This window comes from Aphelocoma coerulescens, chromosome 5 (genome assembly GCF_041296385.1).
Source record: "Aphelocoma coerulescens isolate FSJ_1873_10779 chromosome 5, UR_Acoe_1.0, whole genome shotgun sequence".
Classification (NCBI taxonomy): Eukaryota; Metazoa; Chordata; class Aves; order Passeriformes; family Corvidae; genus Aphelocoma; species Aphelocoma coerulescens.
Window position 1 is genome coordinate 18,260,521 of NC_091019.1, and position 18,558 is coordinate 18,279,078.

At 40.3% G+C, this 18,558-nt stretch overlaps 1 protein-coding gene across 3 annotated transcripts; it reads right to left on the reverse strand.

The window, feature by feature from the left end:
- Positions 1-787: 787 nt before the first annotated feature.
- Positions 788-13,382, reverse strand: UEVLD (UEV and lactate/malate dehyrogenase domains). 3 transcript variants are annotated; one of them, XM_069016903.1, is made up of 12 exons: positions 13,323-13,382; positions 11,155-11,239; positions 10,458-10,520; positions 9,564-9,727; positions 8,577-8,712; positions 8,019-8,140; positions 7,305-7,410; positions 5,388-5,558; positions 4,438-4,611; positions 4,068-4,152; positions 3,321-3,444; positions 788-1,986 (listed from the first exon to the last, which is right to left on the reverse strand). In XM_069016903.1, the coding sequence occupies exons 1-12, from the start codon at positions 13,362-13,364 to the stop codon at positions 1,822-1,824; spliced, it is 1,437 nt and encodes a 478-aa protein (XP_068873004.1). In that variant the 5' UTR covers positions 13,365-13,382; the 3' UTR covers positions 788-1,821. The 3 variants fall into 3 exon arrangements, with proteins under 3 accessions (XP_068873004.1, XP_068873005.1, XP_068873006.1); XM_069016904.1 differs by lacking the exons at positions 9,564-9,727; positions 11,155-11,239; positions 13,323-13,382 and having other exon boundaries at positions 10,458-10,494; XM_069016905.1 differs by lacking the exons at positions 788-1,986; positions 3,321-3,444; positions 4,068-4,152; positions 4,438-4,611 and adding an exon at positions 4,621-5,252.
- Between the last annotated feature and the right edge of the window lie 5,176 nt (positions 13,383-18,558).

Genomic DNA, 18,558 nt, shown 5'->3' on the forward strand with positions numbered 1-18,558 from the left:
CCGCTGCCGCGCGTCACGGGGCGGGCACCGAGCGCCGCCGCCACGGCGGGTCAGGAATGCCCGGGAGCCCCTGGGAATGGCTTTGCAGCGCACTTCATTGTTAAAAGGCCTTTCTGGGAGTTCATCGCCCGTGCTAAAGCAAAGCGCCGTTTCCCACCGCGGCCCTCTGGCTGTTGTTCCAAGGAATATGACACAAACGCAAGATCAGGAGCATTAATCTATGAAACACACCTGTGAGAGTTGGCAGCGTTTTAAGATTATTACAAAAGCACCAAACTAAATAAACAGCTTGACTATTCGCATGAAGGGAAATGCTCAAGAGATGAGAAACAACACCATGAAAAACAATGTAAAACCTTAAATTCATACTGTTTTCTTTCCAAAGTAAGTGAAAAAAACCAAACCCCAAAGTGCAGCTTTAAAAAAATATAGCAGCAAACTTGGTTACCTGCAGCCATCACTAATTTTGTCCCATCATTTACCACTACAATGAAAGAAATTTGGATATTCAATTAAAAAAAGGTATGAATTACTGAAGGTTTTTTTCTTTCAATTTTTATCCCAGTTCTGAGATCAGTATACACTCAGAACTCCCTGCATGTCTGGCTCTTTGTGAGATGTAACTGGAAGGCACAAAGGATCAGATCTTTTGCTCTGTCACAGATCCTACTTTTGCTTAGAAAGCTTCAACAATATTTAACCAGTTCCCCCTCAAAGTATAAACGTGGAGTGACATTCCTGAGCTGCACACTGCAGGAGTGCAGCCCACGTCTCCTGTGCCTGATGCTGAGGTATCATCAGGAGGAATACAGTCTTTTACCAGTGCAGTGATTCAAGAGGTTAGAACCCAAAAAAACCCCTTGAGCTCTAAAACATCTGGTTTTTACCTAAAAATCCACATTCTGCTTTTTCATCACATCCTCAGCCTCCAAGGAAGAGGGTTACAGGTTCTGGTGCCTTCTCCTGAGGCTGATGTAAAGCTCCCTTGCCTCAGCTGGCTTTGGATTGAGGTCTGAATGAGCAGATACTCCTGCATTGTTTAACTACTGGATTTTACCCTTTTTTTGAAGCCCAGACACTGCTCCTCCCATTCAGGAAGAGCCTCTGTTCCAGTGCAGCATGTGTGTAGTGAGAACTGCAGATGCTTTAGTGCTCTGAATGTCCTTACAAAATAAAAGCAAGCAAGTCATGACCAGAGTATTTCAGATATCATTAAGTGTGAACAGAAATCCATACCCAATAGTTCAGGTTTGAAGGATACTGCGACCATCATGCTCCCCTTAGTAAATGGCAGGAGTCCACTGACATATGAGCATCTCCAGCCATGGAAGATCGAGCTATGCAATTGCATCTCCAATGCCCTGAGGAGCAGGGTGACTGTTCCCTAAACAAGCCTCAGATGCAGCATTGAAAAGCCATAAGGAAGGGTTCAAGTGGGCTCTGCACACTGGAGTTTCTGCAGAGCTGGGTAAGCCACGCTCCAGGACTGCCTCCTGAAGAGGTGCAAAGAGCTAAGAATAACCCAAGAATCAGGCTATAATTGGCCGCCAAAAGCCACAGGCAAGTGCCACCTGAATTTAGGGAAATCATTCTTGCATGTTACCTGCCTCATTTTGGCTACTGAAAGTGCACTTTTCAAGGAAAAAATTGCTGTACGGTGCAGTATTAAATTATTCAAACCTAAACTGAGAAAGCACTTTTGGAAAGTAAAGTAACAAAGCTTCCTGTTTTCTACAGAAATCCACATATATGAAGCAACCTCTTCTGCCTTGCAAATCTCCGACTTCAGTGAGCAGACACAGAGGCTTCCCTTGTGCTTCCTTACAGTCTCAGCTGCTGCTGGAGGTCATGAATTGAGCCTGCACTGCTTTGCAGTTTCTCTTGCACCAGTGGGTCTTCCTCCAGTCTGACCATTTCAATCACTCCACTGGTTCCAAGAATACATGGCAGACTTAAGAATACTTCACTGTTTATATTGCAACATCCCTGAAACAACACACAAAGAACAGTCACACACAGAGTTACTTATTTCTGCTTCAACTCCACAGAAGCATACAACTACACAAAATTACTTCATTATTTTAATTAACGAGGATATTCCAACATCTGGCATGTTCGGATAGGTCAAATTCCATTTACTTTAGACACCAGGCAAATGGTTACTGAATAGAAACTGTAAAATATTACTGTGCAGATAAAAATTTGTGAACCACAAAATTGCCACAGTTGGGCAATTTTTCCAATATAGATATATCAGATCTCTATAATGCAAGCAAAGTTTATACCACTAAACACCATTTCTTAGGTAGAACAAGCAGGGACACTTGACAGTGCAGTATCATTCGTTCTTTTAGGACTGAAAAAATAAATTAAATAATGCAGCCTAAGAACTGGGAAACATATTTTTCACATATTGATCCCATATAGATTCTGCGAAATAATTCACTGAGCTTATATCCCTATAATTCAAGTTTACACTGTAGATGGTGTTCATTTTTGGGATCTGTCTGGGAAATTTTACATTCTGTAGTTACTCTTCATTGTAAGAGACTTGTCACTCCTCTGTATCTACATTTAGTTCAGGAATGATTAAAAACCTCACTTGAAACATAATGATTTAATTAGGTGTGTGCTTGTACTCAATAAAATAAGCAGCCAGTTCAACTTCCCTGCACAGGGACATGCAAATTGTCCTTCTGAAGGCCCTAAATTGAAGTGACAAGTAAACATTTCTACGTGGATTTTCTTGTCATATGGAATGACCTAATGCTTTAATAAAGCCTCTTAGGAGAAACTTTAAACAAAGTGCAGTCTACAATTTTAAGTTAACTATTGCTTCATAATTCTCCTCATAAGTAAAGTACTAAGGAAAAAAAAAGCAGCTGTTTCAACCTGATCAAATAAAATACTGGCAGAAAATGCATTTTATACTTTCAGAAAAGATACAGAATTCTTTTGGCCCCTAAAAAAAATCTACTTTCAATACTGAGCACTTGGGAACTAAAACTCCCATTTCATTTGCCAAATCCAGCTATTCCAGGGGTGCTGGGCAGCAACCTTGAATGTACTATCTCTCTGGACTATTATTTTTGGGAGAATAATCCACTCTTAATATTGGTTTGGATTAAAACAGTAAGTGATTTTTGCTTATTTTTGGACTAGATAGAATGGAGAGCTGTTGTTGGAAGAAAGTAATGGCAGTAGCACTACTTCAGAAGACTGAGATGTCTGTGCTGCTAAAGTTAATGGTCATATCCATAATAAATAATATAATTACAGTGCCAACCAAAAGGTATTTATTAATTAATTAACACATTTACCTTTGCCAGAGTGGATACAGAATGAACCTTTCTTTTATCTTTCAGAATGCTGTCAGTCAAATCAGCAACTGAGAGCCCCACAGACCAGGATCTCTGACCTTTTCCCTTTAGAACTTCCATAGCTCTATATATAAACCAGGAAAAGGAGAAAAACATGATGTTTAGATTTCAATTTTTCTTATTTTGGTCTTTATGTAAAACCCAAAAGACAGGCTGAAGTGTACCATATCCAGTAAAGTGTACTATAAAAATATGATTCTCTGTTTTGGAAAACAATACAATGGAATAAAGAATTGCTGAAAAGAATTTCCTTCCAATACCTTTTATCTACACTAGTAACAATTCTCTTTTCTGTCAAGAGGTGTAACTGATAATTAAATCATGTAAATTCATCCAAACTGGTGCTTTGCTTTGAAGCAAATGCTTCCAACAGAAGCTCTGAGAAAAGTGGGCCAGAAGGCTTGTCTAGAATTAGTTTTAAATACACAAGCAAACAGGTCTGATATTCCAGTGTATATTGTGGTGTCTTCTTACATCACCCCAGGCACAGTGTTAGTAAGAATTTCAGAGAAACAGTGGCCATATACACATCCATAAAAGTGAATGACAACCTGACCTACAATTTCCTATAAACTTAACATATAAATATCTTAGAGCAAGCTTCCCCCCCTTCATAAAGAGCTGAAGAACATATGAACATCAAGTGCCTAAACATGAAGGAAAAAAATAAGGTTATAATGGTGTTACCTGTTAGCCACCTTTTCCCTTGGGTTATGAGCAGCCATTGCTTCTGTTTGATTTGCAGCTACATTACAGCTGGTCCATGATGATACTAGATAGAAAAAAACAACAACAAAAAAAGCATCTGAGGTTGTGGTTTGTCTTGGTTTTTTTTCTTCCTGTGACAAATGTCAAACACTTTTTCTACCACTCCAAGTCTACAGACTTTGGTACCTCAGAACTGTATTACTTAAAACCATTATTATGAAAATTTACCACTCTTCTTATTACTTTTCTCATTACCTTCATTACTTGTCTCAATTATTCTTTCATTATTCAATTATTTAAGCACTGCAGGACATTATATGCTCATAGTCATCATAAAGTACCACTTTACCTTTGTCTTCCCCTTGTTCACCAATAACCCAGGCATCTTTTGCCAGCACCTCTGCTTTCAAAAGGTTTGTCAGGATGTACTGAAGTCTCTCAGAATCAAGGTTGGCACCTACTCCAATTACTCTGCTTTTAGGAAATGAGCTCAGCTTCCATGACACAAATGTCATTACTTCAACTAAATGTGAAAGAAAAAATATGTTGTCAATGAAGGACCACTCCAAATTCCACACAACTGCAAATTATGAATCATCATTACAAAAAACTCTGGACTTCTTTACTTTAGAAATGGCACAAGCATGTAAGAACATGTTGGTAGTTTATTTCAACCTAAAACACCAAGTCAGGTGGGGAAGAAGTGAAAAAATAACAACAACGCGTAAGAGAGTAAGAAGGGGCTGTCTTCCAATGCATTACAGGATAGAGGCTCACATTTAACGTCTTTCCCTTTTAAGTAGTGATTTTTCTTTGTCTTAGTTCACAGTATCACTGACCTGGATGATTTAAACCTTCCACCAAAATCTAGCTGCAATATTTAATATCAACACTGTACTTTGTATATGAGTAGCCTGTGAGTGTGATCATATGGGACATAACACACTGGGATCTATCCTTCCTGCACAGGAGAAATGTGCACATAAAACTCACAACTGACAAGACAACAGCCAATGGATGCTAATCATGTAGATACAGCCAGGTTGAAACTATGCACAGAAACATACAGAAATACATACCTGTTACACTAAACAAAGTACACTATTTTCTTTTATCTTGATAACAGTAAAGAAAAAACCCTCAAAGACAGTGTCCTGCTCAAAGCTGAAAAGGAAAACATCTTTCAGAGTAGCAAGAACTTTTGACTAACTGTGTGTAATTCAGCAGTAACATACTTTTAAAACAGGGCAAAGAAAAAGCCAGGTGAGGGACAGAACATTATGCAAAGTACCAGCATACCTGGATGAGAAGCAACAAGAAGAACAGCATTCTGACTGTAGTGTGATACTGCTGGAATAATTCCTCTGAACAAATCCACATTGCTTTGTATGACATCAAGGTAAGTCTGAGCATTACCCAGAGAATTAACTGTAAGCACCACAACTTTGGAATCAGCTGAAGAAGAAAAATCTGAAAATATAAAGAAAATGTATTTTTGAAATTTATGTTATTCTACTGACTTTTGGATGCAAAACCAAGAGCTGTTCTAAAGGCTGAACTACAACATCCAACTTACTTAGGGATTCTTCACCTCCTGTCCCCCCCATATCCTCCAGTGTGGAATCTGGGGCACTTCACAGCACCTATAAAACACAGCTCTCCCACAGAACTACTTTTCTGTTTTATAGTTGCCAATCACAAAAGCCAGACTACAATTTGTCCAAGGTTACAGAGCAGAGACCAGAAAACATCTAGACAGCTTTGACAGATAAACTTTTCCAAATTTTCTTGGCAAAAAGAAAAAAAAAAACATGAAAAGGCTCCTTTAATTCTATACCAATTATTAAAGAAGAGGAAAGACTTTTACTCCTTATCTGAGGCTTCTTCTGTAATTTTTGATCTTATACCTCAATCAAGGACATGTAGACAACCATGAAAAGCACTCCAAAAGTCTATTTATTAACTCAAATAAAAGACAAATTGTATTTATTAGCCCAAAGAAACACACAACTACGCTTGCTGCAGGAATCTGTAGGTCAAAGCTGCCTTGAGCAGGTATCTCTGAATATCTGAGTGCCACAGAGGGGATCAGCCTGGACAAAGAAGCAAAGTGATGTGACTGTTGCACCACTTTCGGAACCAGCTGAAGCCAAAGCAGAGGCCACATGCACTGACAAATTGAAACCATACTAAGCAGGATATAATTAATACCAGCTTGCCCCAAACCTAGATATAAACATACTGAAATAGCAGGTGACAGTGTATAAGCATTTTATAGTATTGTAACACTACCAACAGCACAGCCAGCAACAACACACAAGCTTCTTATACCACAGCTAAGTGCACACATACAACAGGCAACCACAGAGGCACAAACAGATTTGTGGTACAGCTGCACAACCAGGGTTTAGGAAAAAAAGGTGTGCTAGCAGTAAAACCTGCAAGTTAAGATCAAAGAATGTACAGCAGGCAATGCCAGGTGCAGAATAAGCCACAAAAACGTCTGGGGGAACCAGAACAAGTCTCTGTCCCCAAAACAAGATAAATTAAAAGAGAAGCACAAGAAAACCCCTCATTTCATCTTGCAAAGGGCGCAAGGAACATGGAAACATGACACATAAGCAAGGAAGAATGTTGTTTAATTCACTTCCAGCTTTCCCTGTGGAAAAACTTCTGAGCTGCATGGCCTCAACCTCTGCAACCATCAAAGACCATCAAAGACTAACTAATCACTAATTACAGAGACATGGCATTGACTGTTGAATTGCATGCTCACAGCTGACTGAGGACAAAGTTATTAAGAGTTCATTGTTTGAATATGCAGTGATAGTGATTAAGGACTAAGTGACAGTGATTAAGTGATTATTGGCCATGTGCATGTTTAATGAATATCAATCTAGGAAAGCAGCACTTTGAAACACACCTTTATTTGTCAGCCTTTTGAACACTGCTTTCACAGCCTTCACTAATTCCTATGCATGTATTTTCCCCCTCCCTTCCCTCTTCTCTGCCCATGACACTGAAGTTTTAGCTTGGCTTCTCTGTATTTCTGCATGAGTCCAATTTCAGCATTAGCCTCTTATCTGCACATACAGACTTTTAAAAAAAGAGAGCCTATGTGCCTCTCTATCTCCCCAGGTGTCCTGCTCTCGTTAAAATGAGCACAAGCACACACAGTACAGCACTCACTCCTGTTCCAGAAACAACATCTCATACCTTTGCTGATCTCCACATTTGGCACAGCAAAAATCTCCAAATCCATGGTCCCTCCTTTTGCAGCACCTTCAGAAAGATCCAAAAGAACCACCTTGTCTGCAATATCCTGTATGAATAAAAAAAATACAGGTCAATAATAAACCAAAAGAAAACTTGTTCTTGTGGGAGTGAAGAATAAAACCCCAAATTCCTCCCGTCATTGTTTGCTGTACTATGTACAAATCAAACAAAATTACTGGTGAAAATTACAGCCAAATCACAAGAGAAAGGATTTAGTTTAAGAAGTCTAACTGGAAAAAAACCACATTACAAAACAAAAAACTTACAGAACTATCTCTGGGAAGTCAAAAATGTTGACACTACTGTTGCATCTAACATGCAGCTGTGATGAAGTACAGACCATCTATGGACTATTCTTTTCCAGGGAACTAGGAGATCCCCATTGTGACAGGCTACCACTCAGGCAAGAGCCCTTTAAGGATTTTTCAAAGCAAGTGAATTCAGTATTCAACTCTTACAATTAAAAGAGCTGACTGAGAAACCAGGGCAGAAAATTAACACCTCTGCGTGTCCATAAGTAAACTGAAGAGACAAATGACCTACACAGTGACAGTTGTTAGAACTGATGAGGTATTCCTTAGTGTGAGATATTAAGAACTAGATTGGAATCCTCTCTATTAATCAGGTCTGTTGCTATTTTTCATAATTATGTACCTTTGCTGCAACTGCTAGTACACATGCAATGCCAAGATCTCCAGCTCCAACAACAGTAATTTTGTTAAAACATCCTTCATTTTTGCCTCCAATTTTACTCCTTGATTTCATGTCAGTCTCTCCTACAATTAAAAGAAAACCACAAAATCAGGTGCTGGTCCACATTGTATCAATACAACTATTGCTGCTTCATAAAGGATCATGGTTATGCCAGAGTTAAATCAAGTTACATGAACTTTTTCAAAACAGCAGTCAAGCCCAACCACAGAAAATTCACCACAACTTGCAAGGTGTAAAACACAAATATTCCTCTTTAGATAGGAATGTTTTTTCACTAAGTAGAAATAGATGAGCATGACAACAGCAGGAAGCTAGACCACAAAAATAATACCACAAAAACAGCACCCCCTTTGCTGCTGTTACAGGTGTAAATACATCCCATGGGCATAAAACTTGTAAAATATAAACCATGGAGTCTTCTTTGTGACATCAAATAATGACAATAAGTGAATATATTTCATAAGAACATTAGAAACAAGTCCATGAAAACATCCCCACCTTCAGTAATCTTTGCAATATAGGAGAGAAGTTCTGATTGCCTGGCTGCATCAGAAGATGACAGTGAGTACAAAGGGAGCTCTTCCTCAAACTTTGCAATCATTTCCTTGATTAATCCAATGAGAGTTGATTTAGGCTGAAATACAGCAATACAGAAGACAAAACAGCTGAATAGCTATTTCATATAGTGGTATCAGCTGTGAGCTGCCAGAGCCATACAAAATTTAATCAAATTATAAATACTGACACTCTTAACATTTACACAAACACCTAAGGGAAAGAAAAGCATCACTTTGAGAAGCTGCTTTCAAAACAGGAGTATGGATTAAAAGGAGTTTAACAAAAAGGAATTCTAAAATTGAAAGTACCAGTGCTACTAATTTTTGAAGTCATCCATGAACATATGGAAACCTTTGATATAACCACATCCAGTATTATAAAAGGGAGAAGTCCTAGCTAAAGAAAAGATAGTTCAGTCTTCTTAGATGAGCTCAACTGTCCAGAGTTCTGGCAATTCAGTCCTCCTTCAGGCAAAACACACTGTGAAGTCAGCAGAAGCTCCCATAGGAATTTCTGTATCAATAATGTAAAATACAGCCCATTCATTTCAAAAAGCTGGCATTCACTGAATCATTTTTACTGGCCTGGCAGTCATATTTAAGTGAGTAATTTAATACAGTGCATAAAATCATTTAGCAACAGAATTGATTTTTGAATCTCTGTGCTGTTTCAGAGTTCTGCCAAAAGAGACACGCCCAAAAGGTAGACACTTTCATTGAACTTTCCTGAGGGATACTCAACTGGTCTCACTGTTCATAACAACAAAGTATCATGAGGCTTACACTGCTTTGTAAAGAATCAGTCCATTTTTTTTGTTAAAATCACTTCCAACTTCCTTTACAAGCCTCAGACTGCCTGAAAGCTCCAAATGATACCATGCAGTATTCCCAAACACTTCCTTCCCCTGCCAGCCACTCCACCTCTTACATGGCTCCAGTTTTGCAGGTAGGGCAAATAAATCCTGCCACGTGCATCAACATGTTTTCCCACTGAAATGCCCATGTTTGCAGTCGGCTTCAGGAAGCAAATGGGGGGAGCAAAGGGATGAGAATCCAGGATCCACAGATGAATAGGTATGTTATAGGAATTACCTGTTCAACACAAAATAAAAGCCATTACTAACATCTGCATCGGGAAGAGGCGCTGAAGACCAGTTGTGTGTGTGATATGATTCACACTTAGTAATAACAAAGGCAAAAAGCCTGACAGATCACTTTCCAGATTCACACTGGAAAGTATTTATATTACTTAGGCTAATTAATAAAACTAGACTTGTCTGGATCAAATTGAAGTGCTACTGATTGTGCCTTTCTTAATATAAAGCTTTGTTGTTGTTTTGCTTCCCAGGGTCCTCTCTCAGCCAACCTGTCCCCTCTTCCCAGCAAAGAAAGGTTTCATACGTATATTTCATACTTATTTTAAGATTTAACACACCTAGTACAAAAAGGCATCTATAAAGAGCTTTGCATCAGACTTCAAAGGCTTTAGGTTGAAAATAAAAAGCTGCCTACCTAGTTATTTTTGGACACTGTCTGTACAAGTGTAGGTCTCAGTTCACACAAGCTCCATTAGCACCAAAGAGTTTGCCAACACTGTCTCAAACAACACCATTTTTTTAATAGTTAATTTACTTATTTAATTAATACCACCTCATTTCAGCACCTGTGCACTTGTTTATGCAGTAGAAGTGGCTTCTGCCAATTCATGCAAAATCCTTTCCAGCCCACTTTGAAGACACCGCACAGTGAACTGTTAAGATGCAGCACCCAACACATTTTACATTTTGATTCATAACTGGCAAGAAAATTACATTTATCTTACCATATTTCACTGGAACAGTACCACTAAAATTCAGGAGATCCTTCTGGGATCCATCCTTGAAGGCTGAAATTAAAAATGTAATTTAAAAGAAAATAATAACTCCTTTCAAACCTGGCATAGCAATCCCATCCTAACTACAAATATACAATGGTGATTTTTCTTTAGAAATCCAATATACTGCTCCTGAAGGAACCAAGACTAGAATGTTACTAAGGTCCCCCCTATCCTTTTAAATATTTCCTTAATGAAATTTTAACAAAAATTGCATTGGTACAACTAAGCTCATCATTAATCTGAAAACCCCTTGTCGTGGGTAATTCTGATGTTGTAGGAATTTCCAGTCAGGCTGATGGATTCTGGAAGTCACACTCTATAAGCTAAAGCCATCAAAATACTTTCAATATAAAAATAACATACAGGGAAAATGGTGTTGCATATAAAGAATGTAAAGCATCAATCTTCTATAATTACTGACAAGTTGAACTAAGATGAAGTAAATGAATTGCTGAGGTTTTTATATGTATGCACTCTTGGAAGAGCATTCAGGAACAGTAACGCGGCATGAGAAATTTTACTGCAAGTCAACATAAAGACAGGAACAGAGCTGAAATATATTCACATTCTATTACACACAGTCTGCATTTATGGCAAGTAAGAATCCCCACAAATAGTTCAAAGTAACTGTATCACTTCTTACTGTATGTGTTCATGGAGAAAGTGAAGTTAGGGTAGGTCTTGCTAACATTCTTCAGCTCTTCTATGGTCAGGTCTCTGAATTTATACTGGGAAGGGGGAGAAAAAATAAAGGAAAAAAGTTTCACTTCAAAGGATTCTTTCATTACAAGAGATAGGGGAAAGGCCACTATAGAAGGCAGAAACACAAGAACGGGAAGGTCATAATTACTTGTATTATAAATAGTTTTGATGTGAAATAAATTATCAGAAAGAAGTGATTACAAAAAAGCTTCGAAGCTATTGCAGGTCTGCTGTTGCTGCGTAAGAATTCTGGAATTCTGAACATCACTCCCTATACACCCTTTACAGCTGTGTGAGCAGGGGTTTAGGAAAATTTAGTCTCTTCTGCACAATACACAATTATTACACAATAATTACAATTACACAATAATTAAAAAGAATATAAAAATATGAACCTCTTAGAAGAAGGGGTTTATTTTCTTACTGACACAGTTAAACTCAGATCCACCTGCACACATTTTAGAACAGTTTCCTAAGACGTCCCTTTCCACAAACATGTTAAATGTATACGTAATTAGCCTCTGGGAATTTTTTTTTTTTTCATTTTTAAGCTGTCCTTGAGAGCTGAGAAAATGAATCACTGCAGCTTCATTGAGACTGTCCCCAGCCAGTCCGACATCTGAACTTCCAAGAGATTTGCATCCTCCCACATCCCAAAGTTATAAAGACTGCTTTCCATTTCCTAGATTAGAGCCTCTATTTCTCATTCAGGAAACCTGCTGCTGTTTTTTTGGAACCCTTGCCTAAGCAAACAAAACCTCTGTCTAACAGTGGCTTAAAGAGCTGCTCAGTGCCCTGGAATAATTGTCACAAAGTAGCAGCTAAAATCGAATTTCTCTTCAGTCTGTCACCCCAGCCAGCAATAGGACAGCTATGAGCATGGCACAGTGATTTTCTACTTTCTACAGGAAAACACAGAGCTGATGACAAGAACCACCTTTTAGTCAGCTTCTCCCCATCACAGGATTCTGCAAAGTCATGCAGAAAAAAAAAAAAAAAAGGAAAGTTCCCTAATTATGAATGTCTGTACTGATGCCATAAAGATTTTTTGCCTTTTCTTTTATACCCCTGTTTTAAGTTTTTTACAACCTCTGTATTCTTAGTTCTTTTCACCTACATTCTTAGACCTGTTTGTCAGGCTAGGAGACTAAACATTTTAGAAGCTTCCTCTCCAGAACACATTCTGTAAACTAAGATAGAACCATCCAGGGGAAGGTTCCTTGGGGAGGGGGGCTCACTCGAGCCTCTCATGGGGGAATCTTTGATAGATATGCTCATTAGTAAGAGCTATAATGTCAGACCAGATCTTTTAGGGGGGTGTGCATTGCAATGTGCATTTTCAGTGCACTCGACCTGGATGTGTGCACCTTAAATCCTTAAACACCAAGGTAAAATCCCTTTTTCCCTTCTAACCGTGTTTGACTCTTGATTTTACGACCAGAAAAAAGCATCAATACAACTTACACTTACAACATTTTTTAGAAGCGTTGATACACATCTGGTTGTGAAACCAGTCATCTTTCCCTAGCTGGCCTCCTTCTATTCGTAATACAAAACGAGGCATTCCTATCAAAAAGTCTGTCCTCTTCTAAAGACCACAGGATTTACGAGGTGACTCAGATACAGACCTTCCTCATTTCGCACCCAAAATTATTTGGCATGCCCAAAGCTTCAATACGCCCACCACAGTTTCTCACACGGAAATTAAAAGGCTCAGAGAAGATGCTACAACAACGCGTCTGTCCTCCTAAGGCGTGGAGGCGCTAACGAGGGGAATGACACCCCAAAAAAAAAAAAAACAAAAAAAAAACAAAAAAAAACAACCAACCAATTTTTGAGGGAAGAGTAAAGTTTCAGTTGTGAGGCACGGGGTGAAACCACTGATGCGTGGTGCAACTTAAAGCTCAGCTGTATTAGGACAGCGCGGACACCGGGATGCGACGGGACGGGACGGGAGTCCCTCGGCACCAGGACACCGCCGCCCTTCCCGGCCCGTCCGGCACGCGCGCTCCCGCTCCCGCGCGCTCCCGCGCCCCTTCCCTTCCCCTCCCTCAGCGCCGCCCGCGCGCCCCCTCCCCGCGCGCCCCCTCCCCGCGAGCGCGCGCGCACCTTGCCCAGCTGCCTCCGCAGCGCCTCCTCCGCCAGCGCCATGGCGGGCGCGCGCCGCCTTCCCGGCGGCCCCCGCGCGGGGCAGCGCCGCCCCTCAGGGCGCTGGGCTGGGCTCGTCCCGGCGGAGGTGGGAAAGCACGGAGAGTTTAATTATCCTTGTCAGGGATCTGCGAGCGGGAGGGCACAGAAACACTTGGGTGCGTGTCCGCGACACGGGAACGCAAAGAGGTCGCGGGTGGGTGCCGTTTCCACCCGCCATGGTGTTGCAAAATGTGGAATGTGTCGAGATTAGCTTAAGCGAGGCTTGTTTTTGATGTTAAGATCGTTGTATAGTTTCAAGCCTGATCATTAGGAAGGGAAACCTCATCAGAGGAGAGGCAGCAGCCGGCATCCAGTCAAGGACATCCGTGAAGGAACAAGCTTTAAGGATGCAGTAAATCAAGACGTTGTCGATAGAATCACAGAATATGCTGAGTTGGAAGGGACCCACCAGGATCATGGAGTGCCACTCCTAGCCCTGCACAGGACCCCCCAAAAGTCGCACCATGTGCCTGAAAGCATTGTCCAAATGCTTGTTGAGCTCTGTCAGGCTTGGTGCTGTGACCACTGCCCTGGGGAGCCTGTTCCAGTGCCCAGCCACCTTCTGGGTGAAGAACCTTGTCCTGATATCCAGCCTAATCCTCCCCTGACAACTTCAGGCCATTTCCTTGCATCCTGTCACTGGTCACCACAGAAGGAGATCAGTGTCTGCCCCTCTGCTTCCCCTCATGAGGAAGTTGTAACTGCACTGAGGTCTCAGTCTCCTCCAGGCTGAGCAAGTCAAGTGACCTCATCCACCTCTCCTGTGGCTTTCCCTCCAGACCCTTCACCATCCTTGTGACCATATACAGATATTAGAGGGATGTGGGGACTTCTTCCCTCTCTGTTGACAGTATCAAAACTGATTTGCAGCTTTATGCAGTTAAAAAAAAAATAATATATATATATAAAAATATGTATATACATATAAAATATGTAAATACAAACCTGACATAAATTTATTTTCCTACCTTAATCTCTTCTTTTTTAAGCCTCCCTGCCACACAGCAGAGACACCAGAAAACTGCCTTCTGGAAAGTGGGCCATGCAAGTCTGATGGCCAATTCAGTGGAAAACACAGTTGTTTCAGCAAGGTAAATGGTGACAAATGCCAGTTCTATCCCCCTGACTGACCAGAAAACTGACAGGACAGAACAGGACAGACCAAGCATGATAGTAGCACATTTTTACAAGGAGTAAGATCTTGAGAAAGCTCATACAATTTTTTTCTCCTTCACTGATACAAGGCCCGAAGCAGACAGTAACTAAGGGCACAGGTTGTTGATACAGCAATTGCAGAAAATAATTAGATTTAGAACAACCTTCATCAGGCTTCTCCATCATACATACTGTTTACTGCTGCTGAGTCTGCTTCTGTGCTGAAACTGTTGTGTGTGATGTAATGAAGGATGTTCAGTTTGGAAAGTAGCACAAGATCAGTCTTTCAGGAACTTCATCAGCCCTTCAAAAACATCATTTCCCCAGCAAGCATAGTACCTCTTTGGTTAAACTGTTACAGAATGATTGGCATGAACATTTATCTAAACCTTTTAAGAGATAACTTGAAAATAATTTTGTTTCACAAAGATCCTAGCACAGACTAATGTTTGAGAATAAAACATTCCTTTAAAATTGTTAATCTCAAGCATCTAAATTTTTTATTTCTCATTATTTCATGGCAAAAACAACTGGGAAGGTCTGATAGATAATTACGGTTAGTAGTAAGTGTGATGTTTGGAAATGTTTTTAAATTCTCTGTGTTCATACATAACCAAAACAATCATAGCAACCAGGACAGTGACCACATCCCCATGGCAGTGACACACTGCTGCTGGTAGTAGTGTTTCTATTTAAGGCTTAGAAGTCACCCTTGACTAAGCTTGCACCTCAACTACAGATTCAAATTTCTTAGTACTCACTGCTCAGACTTATTTAAATTCCAAGCTGGGTCTGTGCCCTCTGACTCAAAATCTTCTCTAAACATCATTTGCAATGATTAACTCTGTATTACATCAACAGATTCTGACCAACTAATCTCTAGGTAACGAAATATCTTGCTAGCAGGCTAACACACAGCCTTGCTACCCCACATACTGTCTAGTAGTTCCTCTGCCCCCATCACTGGCAACACTCTTCCAAATGAAGCCATAGAATTTTGCATATATTCTTACCAAACTAGCCGTAGAAATTCTCCCAAACTAGGATTTATCAAGCAATACATCCAGCTCTTATGTTATTGCAACTCCTCACTGCATGAAAGCTCACCCTATGTATTAAAAACCAGCATTTTGCCAGCAGGACAGATCTTCTTCCTGACCAAGATGTTTTCTTTGAGACTTGGTAGAAAAGTTAAGGTGGTTAATGAAATAGAAAACAGACTCCAATTTCTCAGAGGGCAAAGCAAAATGAGAGTCTTGGGGTGACATGGATCTTGTCTTACAGCATACAGCTTTGGAATTTTATTCAGCTCTACACAAGAGGAAAATGGCATCATTTCTACAGCCTTGTACTTTCATACTCTAAATACTAGTCTCATTATTCTGCTTGCCTGTGAACATTATCTATAGGGATGCTAGCTTAGAGCAAAGCCAAGGGAAAGGGTTCTCAATAACATCAAACTACAATCCAGGAAACATTTTAAAGGATTTTCTCCAGTGGAAAAAATCATGCAATACTATGAGTTGCCTAAATTAACTTAAGAGTAATGGAATGGAAATTACAAGTTCAACTTTTAAATGCTAAATGCTATGGGAAAAAATTGCACTTCTAAAATATACTCAAGTGATCATCCCAGATACCAAAGACTGGGAAATAAATGTAGACCAACCACAACACAAGTGGCAGGAGCATGCTTCCTAACAAAACCCATGCCATCTTCATCTCTGGAAATATCATGACTAGAAGCATTATTTATCTCAGTGTTCCCCTTGTTCTGAACAAGCAGCAAGTCACCCATGTGCGTGATCTACACTGGGACTATTTTATGTCATAACAATCACTTTCAAAGCCCCAACCAACCAAAGCTGGATTTAAGCCAGCAGCTATGAGTACATCAGCCCTCCTTGCCAACTGTAAAGACAGTGAAGAGACTTTCCACAAAATAGTTATATTTTCTTGCCAGTTTCAGCATCTCGCACTGCTTGCAAACAGGGGGTCCCCATAGCCCTAGGCCACATCATGCACTGCCATTGCCACATTCCCTTTTTACACAGCTGGCATCAGAAGCCAGGCTCATAAAGAGTTTGCTGGCTCACTCCTTTTGGCTGGGGAAGAGGCTGGTAACAGCAGCACATCCCTCTGCCTGAACTCTGAACATTCACCGCACATGAGCGGGTGCTTGTCTATGCATCATCTACAGTCACATTTGACAGCACTGTAGAGGTCTCAGAAACCCTTCCTGCACATTCTGTTGGAGTCAAAAACCAGAGCAAGTGGACTGAGTCACACCAGTGCCCCTCCTGTTCAAAATAACCACATTCAGTATTGTTCATCAATTGCAGAGCAGCAGGTCAATCCAGAGGTGCTCTGCTCTACCATACCCATGTCTTTGTTTGGGCAAATCTTGACATACTGGACATGTTGAAGGACCACAAGGCATTCATACAACACAAGAGCTAGAAGCAGGTGGCAGGGAGAATTATCATCATGATAGGGAGGGTGAGGACAGACCCACAACAAACATCATGTATCCTTAGTTCCATCATTCAAGGAAGCTTCTCAGCTCCTGAGGAAATCCAGAGAAGAGGTTTAATACATGAAGTGCACGTAAGGCACTCAAACAGCCTTTTGTCCTCAGTGTGTGCACAGGGTATGTGTTCAGTTATTGGCATGCACTACAAAACCTGGAACTCTACATTCAAGTGTTTTTCAAATCAGAATCAAACCAACATCTTCAACCAAAAAAACTCACTGAAGCTCTTGATTCTTTAAATTGTTGATTGCCATTAACTTTCAGACACACAGTATGAGAGATGGCATCAGACACTGCCTGTTCTCAAGCAAGGAATGTTGAGAAAGTTACATCCAGGATACAAAAAAATTACTGAATTTGCCAGTGGAGGGAGAAGGATGTAGGCAAAACCCAAGACTGACTCCCATGAAGAACCAAACAGAGGAACCCTTAAAGCAAATTAAACACCAGGTGATGTGGAAAAAACAGAACTATCAGCTGTGGACAGAAGAGTCAGGACTAAACTGGTGACTTCAGGAATGGCCTCTGTCCTTAATTTCATGCCACAGAGTAGGGTAAGCATAGTGTATCAAAGGCTGTTTAGATTCCCTGGCTCATGGAAAAATAAATGTTTCCATATGCATTTCCAGGGGTAAGAAAGGCAATCTATGGGATAAATAAATTGCAGTTCTGTCTTGTGGAACTAAAATATTATTTCAAATAAACTACAACTAAAAGCTGTCCTCAAACAAGGGAAACCTGTAATTTCTTTTTTTCACCCCAGTCTGAATAAAATAATTTTGCTTCCAGAAGTAGCTTTAGGGGCTGGGTTAAGATAATGACTCAATGTAGAGCCACCCTCCACCTGAACAGAACATCTTTGCCTTGAAACAGTGGCTGAGATTGACTAATCACAGTTATTAACGTACATTAAAAATCTCAAGGGAATTCCATACAAGGTAGTTCCAAAGAAGATTTCATGCCTTCAAAACAAGGTACTCATAAGGACACATTAAAGGCAGATTTGGAATATTTTAAAAGAGTATTTTTTTAAGCACAAGAGTATGCAAGCATTGCTGTTCCTTGTAAAGGCACGTGGGCTCACTGATGCATATCCATGCATCCATTTGGAAGTGGGTCACAGCACCAGCTGATCAAAACAGTCACTTACTTCCACCATCAAAGCAGAAAACCCTTCCACAGGAGACAGCCATCAAGGTAGTTCAGACTCCTTGTGTGGGAATAAGGAAGCCCAAGAAGGGTGCTCCTTATGAAACTGCAGGATGAACACTTCAAATGTAAAAGATTATTAAAGGCAATGGGCACACTTGGGTATCTTTCTAAATACACGTTCCTCCAAATACACTATGTCACAGCCTAAACTGCAGGAGACACCAGGAACTTTCAGATCTTTTCTGAAGGCTTAAGTGACTCCATTAAATTTTTCATACCTTCTTACTGACTGCATGAGAACCATTCTTGGAGAAC